At 44.4% G+C, this 16,231-nt stretch overlaps 1 protein-coding gene across 1 annotated transcript in view; it reads right to left on the bottom strand.

The window, feature by feature from the left end:
- sgk1 (serum/glucocorticoid regulated kinase 1) overlaps positions 1–16,231 on the bottom strand; it is a 136,288-nt gene that overhangs the window by 61,406 nt on the left and 58,651 nt on the right. The window contains exon 4 of the mRNA XM_070885505.1: positions 290–362. Within this exon, the coding sequence (XP_070741606.1) occupies positions 290–362 (73 nt within the window). The remainder of the gene's footprint in view (positions 1–289; positions 363–16,231) is intronic.

Below are 16,231 nucleotides of genomic sequence, written 5' to 3'. Positions count from 1 at the left end.
CTGGGTTCATTTTCAAAAATTTCTTCGACTTCCTTCACCTTTTTACATTTAGAATTTCTGAGCTGCCTTTTCAACTTTCTTACATTATTTACTTCAGTTCAATCCTGGCGGATTTACTATTCCCTGCTTTCTTACTAGGATGGATTCAATAATAACTAATACTTTGGCTGAAGGTAATAAATCAGGCTTTAAATTGAAACAATTCCCCAGAGTTACTGGAAATTAATTATTTAAAAATACTTACTGATTTGAGGTTTAATAGATATCTTATACTTCAATCAAACTTTACCTGGATTACAGTTGTTTGTGAAGAGTTTCTCTGAGGGATGTTTCTGGACTTCACCTTGACACTGTTTCTTTGCCTGTAGTAATATTAATATCATTAGTTGTTATTTTCTGCCAATCATTCTTCCAGTTCACTGAACAACATTACATTTTAAATCATCAAGCAACCAGTTAGAAGCACCTCATATCTTTTTTTCCACTTTATTCCCACCATGTTCAGAGCACATAGCCACACAGTCATTGTGTTGTTTCCCACATAACAACAGTCACTTTGTAGGCTGAGACCTACAAAGATAGGTGTATGGGACCTATATGGAGGGAGAGGAGACCACTATGAGGCTGTTTTGCAGCATACACCTTTCTCCTGGCAGTCCTTCACTTCAGCTGAGACAGTGGCAGTAAAGCAGGGAAATGAGGTGGCTTGCCAGGCCCTATTTCTGCACCAACATTTACATGTGATCGTCTGGGCGGGTGTGGGCAAAGAAAATTGAGGTCATGATAGCAGGTCTTGTCTGATTTTCCCACCGCTATCTCAGCCAATTTTGGACAGGATAGCAGAGAAGCCATGGGTGTTGGTAGATAAAGGCCATCACATCCAACCCCGGTCCTGCCTTCAAATGACATCCACATGCATATATATTGCAGCACGAGTCACTGGATAAAGATCAGTAGCAGGAACCCTGGCTGAGTTTTCCCCAGTCTTAGTCCAAGGATACAGAAGCCAATTGTAAAGAAAGGGACCTTCCTGTTGCTTTGGCTGAGATTAGCAATGCAAGCACAGATTAGCCACTGACCCTGGGACCTTCCTGATTCAGTACAGCTCTGGATCACACAGAGCATAACATTTACTCACTAAGCCAAGCACTAAGTACAAACCAAAAATTATTTTACAATTGACAATGAGAACTATTGAAAATTATGTGGAGTGGCCATGACACTCAAATTAGACTAGGTGGGTCATCCCATTTAAAGCTGAGTGATATTGGTCCTAATCTGGACATTGTCAGCTATGACTGATGACCACGGAGGTGAAATACTGGCCAATTACCAGCACCTGTGCAATCATACTTTAGCAAAAAGACAACACTTTCATGAGAGGAACAGAGAGGAGAAATTCAGTGATGTAAAAAACCCTCACAGATTTAATCCTCAGAGAGTTCTTTTCTCGAGCATGAGATTTACTCAGAGAGCGAGGGCAGATATTATTTACAGTAAACCTCACATCTGTTGGCTTTAATTGAAAGCAAGAAAACAGATAACACTTGGAGGCTCCACGTTAAGATGATTCTTGCTTTCATTTTGTTTTCTGAATATTGAAATGATTTTGAAACACGTTCCTTTGTACCTTGCAGGACCATGCATGCAGGAATTTGTTACTGATCTGTTGACTCAATTTTAAACATTTAAACTCTTTTATTTGTAGGGTTTGACTTAACGTGGTGCCAGGATTTTAGCTAGCTGACATATTTCTCCTGTGTACCATGCCACAGAAATCTTTTGAAGCTGTCCAAAATAAATCATTTCCTGATGAGTAACTAACAGACTGAATGCTCGCCAATAAACCAGGGGAAACTGATTAAATTGTACAGCCTGTTTCTTCATCAGGTACATTAAGACATGGGGTCAAAATTGCCCCTTTTTATAACTCCGCAAGGCAGTTTTCGCCTGGGGGAGGGGGGGTGCTACCGCCTCCTGGGAAATCACGCGGGAGATTTCAGAGGTGATGACCCGACAGTGGCTCGCCCCGTGGTTAGCATCCCAGGCCGCCGTGCAACCAGCGATGGCGTCATTGCCGTGTGCAGTGACCCCTCCCTGCCCCACGCCGACCCCTTAACGACCCATGGGGGAAATTGCCCCTTGGGCCGCGAGACTGGCGTGGGTGGATGTCAAGGCCAGCTTCGTGGGTCGCAAAACTGGCGGATATCCGCTCTTGGGGCGCTGATTAAAAAGAAGGCCTGCAGTGTCCCGGGTCATCATCTTTGTTAGTCAGCTGACTCTTAGGTCAGCTCAACGCTGACGGCCCTAGTGTGATCCGGGCCGCCATCGTGCAGCCCGGCACTCCACCTTGGGTGCTGGGCTGCTGGCCCGGTCTCATGCTTCCGTGGTGGCCTAGTGGCTGGCACCAAAGGGCCATGCAGAGTGCAAGGGGAGGGATGTTGTATCACTGCACTCAACGCCGCATTACTGTCCCGGGACCCACCCTCAAAGGAAGCAGACTGCTTCCTTTGAGTGGCCGTAGGCCCAATTCAGCATTGCGGGCGGTGCTTCCGTGCCACGCAATAAAAGTCTCAGCCCCAAAAGTTTACCGCCCCCAATCGGGGTGTGGAGCAATTTCGCTCCCACAGCCTCCTTTACCTATGACTTGTCTAGGAAAGATCAGTCCAAAACATAGCACTTTTCAGCACTGCAATTTACAACCCCACGTTATTTTGCCTTATGATATAAAGATCCTGTTCAAAGGCTTAGGTAGCACCAATATCGATGTGAATTTTTTGAGGATGTAACTAGTAGAGTGGAAAAGGGAGAACCAGTGGATGTGGTATATTTGGACTTTCAAAAGGCTTTTGACAAGGTCCCACACAAGATATTAGTGTGCAAAATGAAAGCACGTGGTATTGGGGGTAATGTATTGACGTGGATAGAGAACTGGTTGACAGACAGGAAGCAAAGAGTAGGAAAAAACGGGTCCTTTTCAGAATGGCAGGCAGAGACTAATGGGGTACTGCAAGGTTCAGTGCTGGGACCCCAGTTGTTTACAATATATATTAATGATTTAGACGAAGGAATTGAATGTAATAGCTCCAAGTTTTCAGATGACATAAGCTGGGTGGCAGTGTGAGCTGTGAGGAGGATGCTAAGAGACTGCAGGGTGACTTGGACAGGTTAGGTGAGTAGGCAAATGCATGGCAGGTGCAGTATAATGTGGATAAATGTGAGGCTATCAACTTTAGTGACAAAAACAGGAAGGCAGAATATTATCTGAATAATGACAGATTAATAAAAGGGGAGGTGCAACGAGACCTGGGTGTCATGGTACATTAGTCATTGAAAGTAGGCATGCAGGTACAGCAGGTGGTGAAGAAAGCAAATGGCATGTTGGCCTTCATAGCGAGAGGATTTGAATATAGGAGCAGGGAGGTCTTGCTGCAGTTGAATAGAGCCTTGGTGAGACCATACCTGGAGTATTGTGTGCAGTTTTGGTCTCCAAATCTGAGGAAGGACATTTTTGCTATTGAGGGAGTGCAGCAAAGGTTCACCAGACTGATTCCTGGGATGGCAGGACTGACATATGAAGAAAGACTGGATCGACTAGGCTTATATTCACTGGAATTTAGAAGAATGAGAGGGGATCTCATAGAAGCATATAAAATCCAGATCGGATTGGACAGGTTAGATGCAGGAAGAATGTTCCCGATGTTGGGGAAGCCCAGAACTAGGGGTCACAGTCTAAGGATAAGGGATAAGCCATATAGGACAGAGATGAGGAGAAACTTTTTCACCCAGAGAATTGTGAACCTATGGAATTCTCTACCACAGAAAGTTATTGAGTCCAGTTCGTTGGATATATTCAAAAGAGAGTTAGATGTGGCCCTGATGGCTAAAGGGGTCAGGGGGTATGGAGAGAAGGCTGGAGTAGGGTACTGAATTGCATGATCAGCCATGATCATATTGAATGGTGGTGCAGGCTCAAAAGACCAAAATACCTGCTCCTACACCTATTTTCCATGTTTCTATACATATTTTATTATGACACAGAGAAATAATACTGAAGCTGCAATTTTAAATGTATTCTTTACGCTCTACTGCATTGTGCAACTATTAGTTATATTCTGTTGTCTTTAGTTATGTCGTTAAGCAAAACCATTAAATTATATATGCATCTCTAGAAAGAATGCAATGACCTGTTACCAATACGTTAGGCATTACAAACACAGTCCTTCTACTTCTAGAAACTGGGTCCAGCCTTGAACAAAGGATTACATAGTATATATGGCATGGAAACAAGCCATTAGGCCCAACCAATCCATGTCGGCGTTTATGCTCCACTCGAGCTTCTTCCCCTCTTTCCTCATCTAAATCTATCAGCATAACCTTCTGTTCCTGTGATATCTTCCTGACGACATCATAACACACTCAGACTACAAGATGGCTCCATTCCTTTCATTCTTGTAAACAACAATGGCTGCATTACCACAGTGGTCCATTAGATGGAGCTATATATTACTATTCCCTTCTCCCTCATATGCTTGTCTAGTCTCCCCTTAAATGCATCTATACTATTTGCTTCAACCACTCCCTGTGGTAGCGGGTTCAACATTCTCATCACTCTTTGGGTAAAGAAATTTCCTAGTTATGCTCTTCCCCACAGTGGAAGAATTCTCTCTGTATCCACTCTATCAAAACCTTTCATAATTTTAAAGACCTATATTAGAACGAGGGGATGAAAGTCAACTCTGATTGATTTCAGTAATCATGGAGCTAAAATTTGCACGGTAAAGGTCAGTGGCATGAGTCCTGAATTATGCTTGACATAAACTAATCCCCAGTGGCCATCATGGCAATGTTTCAGCTCAGAACTTATACGTTTATACTTCAGGAAATGCTGGCGGTTGCAAACCTCCCCCAAGTGTGTCATCTTCGAGAATTGCGTAAACTATCAGGGAAAATGCGATGTGTGTGTCACTGTAGTACAATGTACATGTGATGCCATGAGAGTATTGTAAACTGGGCTGGTAAACAAAATGTAGCAGCACTTAATTAGTTTAACTTCTAAACTACCACTTTGAATAAATGTTTAACTTGGCAAAATCTTATATGGGATTGTGGAAGCCACAGTATGTTACAAAGGGGGAGAACCAGCGGTGATGCGTTTTTTGGGTTTCCTTTGTCCAGAAATAAGGAAATGTATAAAATCAGCCACAAAGCAGTCTCATGAACTATCATCCTTACACTGTCCACCATCTACACATGGCTCTTGATCAGGAACAGGCAGCATGAGGGCGGGGGGCGGGGGTTGGGGGGGTAGGAACCTTCCCATGATTCTGTAGGTCAGTGGTGCTCTTAAAACAACCTTGGGCTCAAATATGGCCTGGGTCTATCTAAACTTCATCAGTGGCTCTTGGCAAACTTAGAAGTTAGAACCATAGAAATTTACGACACAGAAGGAGGCCAACTTGTTGCCTCATGTGCTAGCAAGTCTTCATTCACGGTCTGCTTGACTGTCAGATGGTGACTAAGTTGAAATTCATTATTGTTCCCTTGCCTTTATTTTCTCACCGTAAGAGAATGTTATTAGAAGGCAGGATTATTCCAGCTTTCATATACCATGTAAAATTATTTAAATTAAAGTAAACGTGTCCTCATCTATAGTCCACAAATGCAAGTTTTGCAGCCAGAGCCCCACGAGAAACGTTCACCCTCTATTTTTCTCGCTACTGTCTTGGCCACATTTGAAATCTTTCATTTCTTTATCAGCAGCCTCCATTCTCACAGCAATTTTTGCAGCTCTTTTCAAGGTCAGATTATTTTCAATCAGAAGCCTTTGTCGTTAGGCATTTAAACTGAGGCTACAGAGCGATCCATTTTGAGTGTGACTTCGAGGAATTTCCCAAATTTATAGTTCGCTGATCTCCCTAACAATGTAAAAAAAACATAATTCACCTGTTTTTCAATCCTTTTGAATTTTTGTTGTAATTTAAAATATTCAGAAATTACAAATATTTGTAGACTGAAGTGTTTGTAGACTGAAATATTTGTAGATCATCAAAATTACTTTTACAGGTTTTATCTGGTGTTATTCGATTTCTTATCAGACTGTAGTTCTAACATCCAAGGTCCATCAGAAAGATACCACTATCTTCAGTCTTAATTGCTTCTAAGTATTGTAATTTTCCAGACATAACCTGCTGCCAATGTAACTTCTTTCGCTTCGCTGCCCAAAAATTTTCCACATCTCCCCATTGTTATGTCTTCATACCTTTCTTCTGAAGAAGAATAAAGTACTTTTTATCAAACAGAATTTCACAGAAAGATCACTATTCCTGATCCAACAGCATACTCTGCTTAAAGCTTCCAGCTACTGATGCCATAAAGCAAATCATCCTTCTGCTAAAGCCAGAACATGCACTTAATGTGGTGTCAAACCTGAGGAGTGTGAGACCATCACTTGCAGAGAGTCACACCATGTTGCTGGTTTGAAGGACATCCAGTCCAGCAGTCAAGATGAAAAAGATTGAAATAATATTCTCAACTAAATCTTGGGCATGTGTAAGAAACAAACCGGCTGGAGTCCTTCATCACTGGTTACACTACTCCTCGAGCTGTGTATACAAAGGGAAAGCGATTTTTAACTTTGGTATTGCTGAAAATACAAAACTGCTTTGTAGTAACGATAAACGTTTATTGTAAATGGACCCTTGGTGAAAGTGCCACTAACTGTTGTCTTCCTTTAGGAGCAGTCAGGACTTCCGCCGTCCCACTGGGCAACGCCATGTGGGGGGGAGGGGGCAGGGCGGCGGGGGCTAATTTTAACCTAACTCGCCAGGTGGGAAACCCACAGGATCGGGTGAAATGCCGGTTTTACACACCGCCCAATATTTATCACCACTGATTACAATGAGGAGTAAAACCAGCCAAATGTAAAACCAGCGTTACACTTGATCCTGGTAATTAGATTAAAATTGCATCCCGTGGTTCTATTGCTGTTTCATACAATGTATAGTTTGGAATTCACTGCAGTCATCTAACGTCAGAGACCACACTGGGTGACGTCCTGAATGTTTTTGAGTACTTCACACAGTAAAGGCTGGAAACTATCATTAATGTCAATTATACTTACACAGAGGTGAACATGTTCCAACCCCCCTGTCAGCAAAACCAGCACACTGCAAAGGTTCACCACTCACGCTGCTCAAAACTCAGAGTGTGAGCTGGAGCCCAGTTCCTATCAGTAATGTTAATCTTTAAGCTTGAAGTAAGGAATGCTGCTGGAGAAAAAGGGAAGGGAGGCTCATCCGGTCCAGCAGTCAAGTATGCGCCTAGATGAAAAAGATTGAAATAATTCTCTGAGCTAAAACCTCGTGTAAGAAACAAACTGGCTGCTGCCCTGCACACTCATTACACTACCCAAGCTGTGTATGTAACGGGAAGGCCATTTTATTAAAATCATTTGAAACGCAAGTCTTTTTATAATAAAATACCATCTTTGACACGAATCTTGCAGTCAGCAACATGCAGAGTAGCAAAAGGAAATCACTGGGGAATAGTAAACATGAATGGGAAGCAAATTGGCGAACTGGAATCCTACTTTTAGCTGAAATCCAAAATCTGCGTGGATCAGGTGCGTGTTCATCTGGAATCAGTTATATAAAATCACATTAGTCATTAGCAGAAAGAAATACCTTGCAGTTCAGAAAATGTATTTGAGAAGCTCATAGATGTTGTCTGTCAAGCATTTTACAGAATATATATAGGGGGAAATATTAACCCCCAAAAATGGGTTGGTTGGGCGGGTGTGAATCCCGACCCCAACCAGCCTGCTTCTGGTTTTAACGGAGACAGGATGGGGGGGAGGCGAGCAGGAGGTGGGTTAAGAACATAGGCCCTGAACTTGGTGGACTCACCGCCCGCTCCCGCCGACTGCCGCCTCGTTTTCTGGGCGGTCGTCCTTTGATGCCAGTTTCGTGGAGGCCTCCCGCCGGTGGGGAGGGAAGACCACTGGGAACCGCCCACTGACGTCGACGAGCGCGCAACTGACGTAAGTGTCCTCCCGCCCGCCAAGCTGCCAGTTTGCTCTGGGCAGGAGTCGGCGGCAGCAGGAGGAAGAACCGCCGTGTGGAGGCAGGTCTAACCTCAACGGTAAGTATGAAGACTTGCAAAAAAAGGCTAGTAAACTTCTTTTCTTTATTTTTTTGTGCAGTGATTCAGGTGGATGGGGTCCCCTGAAGGTCTTGTAGTGTTTATTTTTGTGTATATTTTTATTTTTATGTGTTCCCCCCCCCCGCCCTGGGCCCGCCTCAATCCTCTGCGTACTTTGCCGCCAGATTGGGAGCTCCCGCCTGCTGCCGCCCAGATTCATGGCGTAAGTCATTTTTTTGCCACCGGGCGGCCATTCCAGGACTATTTACCGAAACTCCCACCCAAAGTACCGTCAGGTCTCTCAGCGGTCCTTTGGGCGGCACTTGGGCAGAACTTAGCTTCCACCAAGTTCGGGCCCATAAGAACATATGAAATAGGTGCTGGAGTAGGCCATTCGGCCCCTCGAGTCTGTTCCGCTATTCAATAAGATCATGACTGATCTTCTACCTCAACTACACTTTCCTGCACTCGCCATAACCATTGTTTCCCTTAATATTCAAACATCTATCGATCTCTGTCTTGAATATACTCAATGAATATACGGGTTGACACTTTAAATATTATAATGGGGCTCCGTGCCTCATGGTGATGCACTATTTTAAATTTAACTCTGGCTGGTCAGATTTCCCGGGCCTCGGGGAACTCATTAGCCAAAGGGAAGCGAGGACTACTGGATCCAGGAGGTAAGTGCATTTCCACTTATCTGCTAGATCCAGCGTCCCTGCTTTGCCAAGCCTGCCCCCCCACCGTGCTCGGACAACACCCCCCGCCCCCCTCCCCGACCCTTCCAATTTCCCTGAGGCCTCCGATCCTCCCCCAGAGGCCTCCAATCCCCCTCTCCCACTGAGGCCTTCGATCTTCGATTCCCCCCCACTGGTCTCTGGCCCCCAACTCTCCCCTTCAGCATCTGATCCCCTCTCCAGCCCTCAACCCTCCCTATAGCATCCAACTCCCCCTCCAACCTCTCAACCCCCTCTGGCATTCTGACCTTGCCCCTCCGACCCCAATCACGCTCCGCCTTCTGACTTCTGCGTGTGGGAATCAGTGATTTGAAATGCTAATCAGGCTATGCATTAAATTCATTCCCGACTGCTTTCCAGCTCCCCACCCCCCACCCCCCCCCCCCCCCCCACACCAGCTCCCTTCCCCGCCTCCAAATTAAAATTCCAGCCCTAATGTCAGTAGTTTATATTTCCTTCATAATTAATGCATGTGTTTAAAATGAAAGCTCAAGATCTGTCAGCACCTCGGTCCTGTCTTGCTAACGATTGTAGCCAATGACATTATTGCCTGGTTCCTCCACTCAAAAGAAACTGACAATCGAAAGCTGAAGACATAGATGTAGGACAATGCTGTAGCCTAATGGCGTGGAGGGCAGATTAATGACTGTGGTAAAAACTAACAGTAAGCATCCGTCAGGTATGCCTACAACAGTAAAACCTTTACCGGGGGTTCTGCAACAACATGATATATTGCCCATGTTTTAGGGAAGAGAATTATTTATTTAGCAATGAATTTGTTATTGGCAAATCCCAATTTGAATATTTCTATCTGAATTAGGAATTAGCCTGCATTTGCCTCATGCAAAGGCAAATGTCTGATGTCCTGGTGTTTTTTTGACACCTTTTACTTCATTGTGCTACGTTACCATGCACGAATGTTCAAGGAAATATTGAGAAATACAAACCATTTCTCGGTTTTGAATGTTTTGCATCATCTTTGAACGCAGGCTCTCACAGGCATGATATACCAGAGATGGCAATAATACACAGAACTTCTATACGGTGACTAAGAGACTTTTGCATACTAATTCCTAAATATAAAACGTAATGCATAATTAAAAGCATGTTCCCCTCCCCCAAGTTTCTTCCTTCATGCCCTGAAGTCCTGCTCTGAACTCGCATGCAGTTAATGGTTCCATGTACCTTGCCAGCTGGCCATTTCTCATGTGTGTGAATCAAGGCAGGTAGCGGGCCATTTGACCACAGAAGGCTTCATAACCAAGCCAGATTCTGTCCTTAGCAACTGTCCACACTTTCCAGCATGGATCACTGAATTGTGATCAAGAGCAGAAACTCTGGCTGGTATTTCTCTCCCTAGACCAAGGCTTTTGAGGCTGCTTATAGCACTCCTAGTGTCACCTCCACTGAAGTCAGAGCTTAGCAGGCCAGGATCAAACTTCCCTGGTTTGTGTGGGTGAGTTCCACACTGGAGAACAGATTCACTGTTGGAGCTACCCAAAATCTGGTTCAAAGACAGTCATTTCTTTTCTGGATTAAAAAAAAAGTTTCTCTATAAGTGTTTTGGCTTAATACCAGCAGATTATTTCATTCCTGATTTATGTATGCTCTTCTAAAATTAATTAATGGAGATTTCCGGGGTGGTATTGGGCGCGATCGGAGATGGCTCGGGTGGGAAAGTTGTTATTTTTGACAGTGGGTCGGAAACCCGCTGTCATTCCACTCCCGGTGTCTTTCCCCCAGCATCAGTCATTGCGGAGCTGACCTGACCGGCAGTGGCGGGGGACCCAATTGAAATCATTATCAGGTAGTTTACAGGCATGTAAGAGCCTTTTTTCACTTACTTTTTAAATTTCCCTGCATGGCCATGGAATGTACGCAGCTCAGGTACCACGTCTCTCAATCTGAGGCGGGAGTTCCGTGGCCATTGCTCCAGCTGATTACTTGACAGTATCAAATGTACAGTAAAAGCTCCCACCTGACAGATGTTCTCAGGCAGAAGCTGTTGCTCAGTCCATTTCCAGCACAGACTCTGCAGGCTGAAGGTCTTTGCAGCAAAGTCTCCATCCAGTCTCACCTCATTGCAAGAACTCTCTCACCGTTGACAAAATGCTTCTGTCATCTGCACATCACCTGCCATCTAATCCATCAACATGGGTGCCCTTTATACTCTCTCACCTTGGTCCTCAGAATTGGGACCACGATCATCCCCAATACCAGCAGCATCAGGCACACCAGCAGCACCAACAACACCACCAGCCTTCTTCGCAATCAACTGATGCAGCACAGGGCAGAGGGCATCGACACCCGACCACATTGCTGCCTGGGAAGCCAGGGATGACCTCATCATAGTCAGATTTAATTAACTTCACACTGTACACTCATATGGCTGCCACATGATGCGCCAGGCTGGCACCACCCCACACCAACACCATAAAGCATCCCTACAATGATCAAACTATTCCTTTCACACTCATCACCATTGCGGGCGGTACCGTTATGTCTCACCATTCACCGCAACTCATTAAGCCACTTCCAAAATTGCACACAAATCTGTCCAAGCCCAGAAAGAGCTGCAAATAAAAACTTTTATGGTTGACACCACATTTAATAAAACCTTTACGTAAACTTTGATAAAACACCCAAGTGGCGACCTTTTACCTTTGTGTGTTGGTATGATTGCACGGCGCGGTCCCGGCCTACAAGACCATCAGCAGGCCGGGGCCATTAGAGGGAGTAGCATGTGGTGGCATGCCACTGCAGGGAGCAGTGTGTGCTGCTGCAGGAGAGCGACGGCTGACTGCAGTGCGGGCAGGTACAGCAGGAGTGACGAAGTCGGGGCGAAGGAGCGGCAAGAGTTCATAGAGGGATGTGATCGGGCCCAGGAGAGGTGAGAGTTCGGGGCCCAGAAGAGGCGAGGACCCAGCGGCAACACGGGCCAGCTCACACTGCGATATGTGCGCACACTAGGTCCGTGCAGCACAGCTGGTCTCCAGTCATCTTGGTAAATCCTTGCCACCTAGCTCTGTCAAGCCCGTGTGGTGGCTCGGGTGCAATGGCCACCACACGTTAAAAAAATCCACGCACAGGCATCTTCCACCCTTCAAGATGTAGTTCTAGATCCAGAATATTAGATGCTTCATTGAAACACCTGTGAAACTCTTCCCTTTTCGACGTGGAAGCAAGTCATCTTCGTTTTGAGGGATTGTCTAGGATGATGACTATGATGAGGGTGAGTGTGAGGGCTGGCTAGTGATTTGGGGATATGATAATGTAGATAGAGAGGGAGGGATGGTGGTGTAAGGTAAGTTGGTGTGAGTAAGGATGTGCAGGAGTAGGGTAGGGAAGGCAGAGTGATGGTGATATGATGAGAGGCACGGCAGGATGCAGTTGAGTGTGGCTTTGTACCAACATTTTGTGATCTACTGAGATTATTGAAACATTTGCGGCACTGCACCCAAGTCCTCCCGACCACATCACACGTGATTTGATTTTTAATCTATCTGTTGCAGTATCTTAGAGTTGTTTTATATGAAACTAAAACTGCTGAAACAAATGTTAGGTTTTCCATAGCACCTTTGTATTCATTTTAGATTGAACCTGCAAAAATAAATGGTTAACAGCGTGCGGCAAACCAGTCCCACCCACCCTTTCCCTCAACGACTATCTGTCCCACCTGTGACAGGGACTGTGGTTCTCATATTGGACTGTTCAGCCACCTGAGGACTCATTTTAAGAGTGGAAGCAAGTCTTCCTCGATTTCGAGGGACTGGCTATGATGATGATGATGAGACTGCTATCTGCCCTTTGTTGCATATCCTGGGGTGTTAAGAAGCATTATATAGGTGCAAGGGAAGAGAAGCTTTTGTTATGAATAGAGATCAAAGGAACAAGGGCTCTCTTCTTTAGAATAAAGAAATCTAAATTATGAAGGGTTTTGATATGAAAAATAAGGAAACTGGGGGATATAAATTTAAGATCATCACCAAAGGAACACAGAGAGAGGTTAGGAGAATCTTATTTTAACCAGAAGTTTATGAGGGCATGGAATGAATGCACTGCCAGAAACTGGAAACACAATTTATAATACTTTTTTGAAGTGGATAAATATTTGAAAAAGAGAGATTTAAAAGGGTATTAGGAGAGGGCAGGGGAATGGAACTCAATGGAAGCTCTTTCAGAAAGGCCTCCCTCTATACTGTCGAATTTGATGATTCAAAGTTGGTGTAATCCAGTCCAACATATATAACACCAGATTCACAAGCATAGTACCAGCATTCCCAAATAATTTCAATTTCTCCACTCACTGCTTCCACCTATAATCCAGTATACAGGAAAAATGGAAAAGCGAATTAAAGATTACCTGCTCCACTTCGGATAGGCATATTATTTCCGAACATAGCTGCCCTACTTAATCTGACTCCTGACCACAGAAGCAGGAAGTAGCCCTGAAGGAGAAAGTTTCATCCACTTGCCCCCTCTCCCACCTCCCGCCATACCTCCCACACGCCTCCCGCCAACAGTGCATCTCCATCCCTCAGTCCTGTGCTCTAAAGATCTTCCTTGTATATTTCAGGCCATCTTGTTGAATCAAGCCTATCAAAACTAGACATGCCTTCAGTCTCACAAACAGAGCATACTCAGCTGCCCAATATTTCAGATTAAGAAACACCAGTTAGTTTTATGAATGAGATAACTGGATAACTCAGAAAAAGCTGTCAAGAGTGGAATGAACTATCCCATGGTAAGTCGCCTTGAATTCGGATTGAGTAGGGGAGCTGTGATAGTGAACACTATGCTTATCTGAGTTGGAGCAGAGAATCCTTTTTATCCTTTTCCTTTTTCCCCTGTATATTGGATTGTAGCAAATGGTGCAAGCAATGACAGCACAAGTCAAAATGGACTTGTTTTATATTCTATATAAAAACAGAAAATGCTGGAAATACTCAACAGGTCAGCCAGCATCTGTGAGGAGAGAAACAGAATTAATATTTCAGTTGACCATTTGTCGACCTTTGTTTTGTATTACAATTGTTTTCTGTTGGAGCTATTGATCATGATGGCAGGTTGTATTAATGGTTATCGTGGTGACATGCCAACTGAGTTCTGTGTAGAGTTGCAGGCAGAACAATTACAAGAGACTATCAAATGGATTGCGTTGTGCATTGGATGGCCTGTCTCTTTCAGTAAAAAAGATTCTGCTGTGAAGGATGTTATCTCAGTAGCCTTCAGCCTCTCATTCAATTCTGTTTTATCCTCAGCTCATTTGATTGCCAAAGATATTTGCCTCTGGTAGGGTTCACTATCATTTAGTTTCCCTCTTGTTATTTAGCAAGAAGGCAAAGGAACACCATGATTGTTGATGCTGACCCATCTTGTACACTGCAAATGAATATCTCTATAAACCACAGCACTATACATTTCAGTTTCCTTCCCCCCACCCCCCTCTCCTGAAGTGATGGCTCATGCTGGATATTATTTGACAGGTGCTGAACACCTTCCAGTATCTCAGTCATATCGCCATTCTTCATGTGTGAGCTCAATCAGTATCAAGCATGGGGAGCATTACAGCTCTCCTCATCTACTATGCACATCTACATTTTCCAGCAGAGGTTACTGGATAGCAATCAATTGTGAGAGCCCTGGGTGAATTTTTCCCTTCCCTAGTCCTGGGGCACTAAACTCTCCCCATCAATCATCTTCCCTCCATCATAAGGTCAGAAGTGGGGGTGTTCGCTGATGTTTGCAATGTTCAGTTCCATTCACAATTTCTCAGATAATGAAGCAGTCTATATGCATGCAGCAAGATCTGGACAACATCCAGGCTTGGGCTGATACGTGGCAAGTAATATTCATGTCACACAAGTGCCCGGCAATGACTATCTCTAACAAGATAGAATCTAACAACCACCCCATGGCATTCAACAACTTTATAGTGTCAACTGTGGCTCAGTGGGTAGCACACTTGCCTCTAAGTCAGAAGGTTGTGGATTCAGATCCCACTCCAGGAACTTGAGCACAAAATCTAGGTTGACACTCCAGTGCAATGCTGAGGGACTGCTGCACTATCAGAGGTACTGTCTTTCAGATGAGATGCTAAACTGAGGCCCTGTCTGCTCTCTCAGATGGACATAAAAGATTCCATGGCACTATTTTGAAGTAGAGCAGGAGAATTCTCCCCGGTGTCCTGGCCAATATTTATCCATCAATCAACATAACAAAAACAGATTATTTGGTCATTATCACGTTGCTGTTTGTGGGCGCTTGCTATGCGCAAATTGGCTGCCGTGGTTCTCACATTACAACAGTGACTACACTCTAAAAGTACTTAATTGGCTGTAAAGCATTTTGAAGGGTGCTATATAAATGCAATTCCTTCAAGTCTTTCTTTTATTCTGTGCGAAGTGATTCATCTCCTGACTTCCGAAAGCCTTTCCACCATCTACAAGGCACAAGTCAAGAGATGGCATACTCTCCACTGGCCTGGATGAGTGCAGCTGCAACAACGCTCAAGAAGCTCAGCACTATCCAGGGCAAAGCAGTCTGCTTGATCAGCAGCCCATCCACCACCTTAAACATCACTTCCCTCCACCAGTGGCACAATGTGGCTGAAATATGTACATTAGAACATAAGAATTAGGAGCATGAGTAGGCCATATGGCCCTTCAAGCCTCCTCCGTCATTCAATAAGATCATAGCTGATCTTCAACTGCAACTCCACTTTCGCGTCCAATCAAAAAAAACCATGATTCCCCTCAAGTCCAAAAATCTATCTATCTATCTCGGCCTTGAATATACTCAACGACTTAGCATTCAAAGCCCTTTGAAGTAGTGAATTCCAAAGATTCACAACCCTGAGTGAAGAAATTCTTCCTCATCTCTGTCTTAAATGGCCGACCCCTTATTCTAAGACGATGCCCCCCTAGTTCTAGACTCTCCAACCAGGGGAAACAACCTTGCAGCATCTATCCTGTCAACCCCACTCAGTATCTTATATGTTTCAATGAGATCACCTCTCATTCGTCTAAACTCCAGAGAGTATAGGCCCAATCTACTCAAACTCTCCTCATAAAACAACTCTCTCATCCCAGGGACCAATCCAGTGAACCTTTGTTGCTCCGTCTCGAAGGCATGTCTGTCCTTTCTCAGATAAGGAGACCAAAACTGTGCAGAGTACTCCAGGTATGGTCTCACCAAAGCCCTGTACAATTGTAATAAGACTTCCTTACATGATCTACCATCTACACGATGCAGCAACTCACAGCTTCTTATACTAGTGGATGTGGTGTATTTGGACTTCCAGAAGGCATTTGACAATGTATGTTAATGTGCGTACTGTAACACTAGAC

This window comes from Pristiophorus japonicus, chromosome 7 (genome assembly GCF_044704955.1).
Source record: "Pristiophorus japonicus isolate sPriJap1 chromosome 7, sPriJap1.hap1, whole genome shotgun sequence".
Lineage (NCBI taxonomy): Eukaryota > Metazoa > Chordata > Chondrichthyes > Pristiophoridae > Pristiophorus > Pristiophorus japonicus.
Note: the sequence above shows the minus strand (reverse complement) of the source record. Positions and strands in the feature narration are given on the sequence as shown.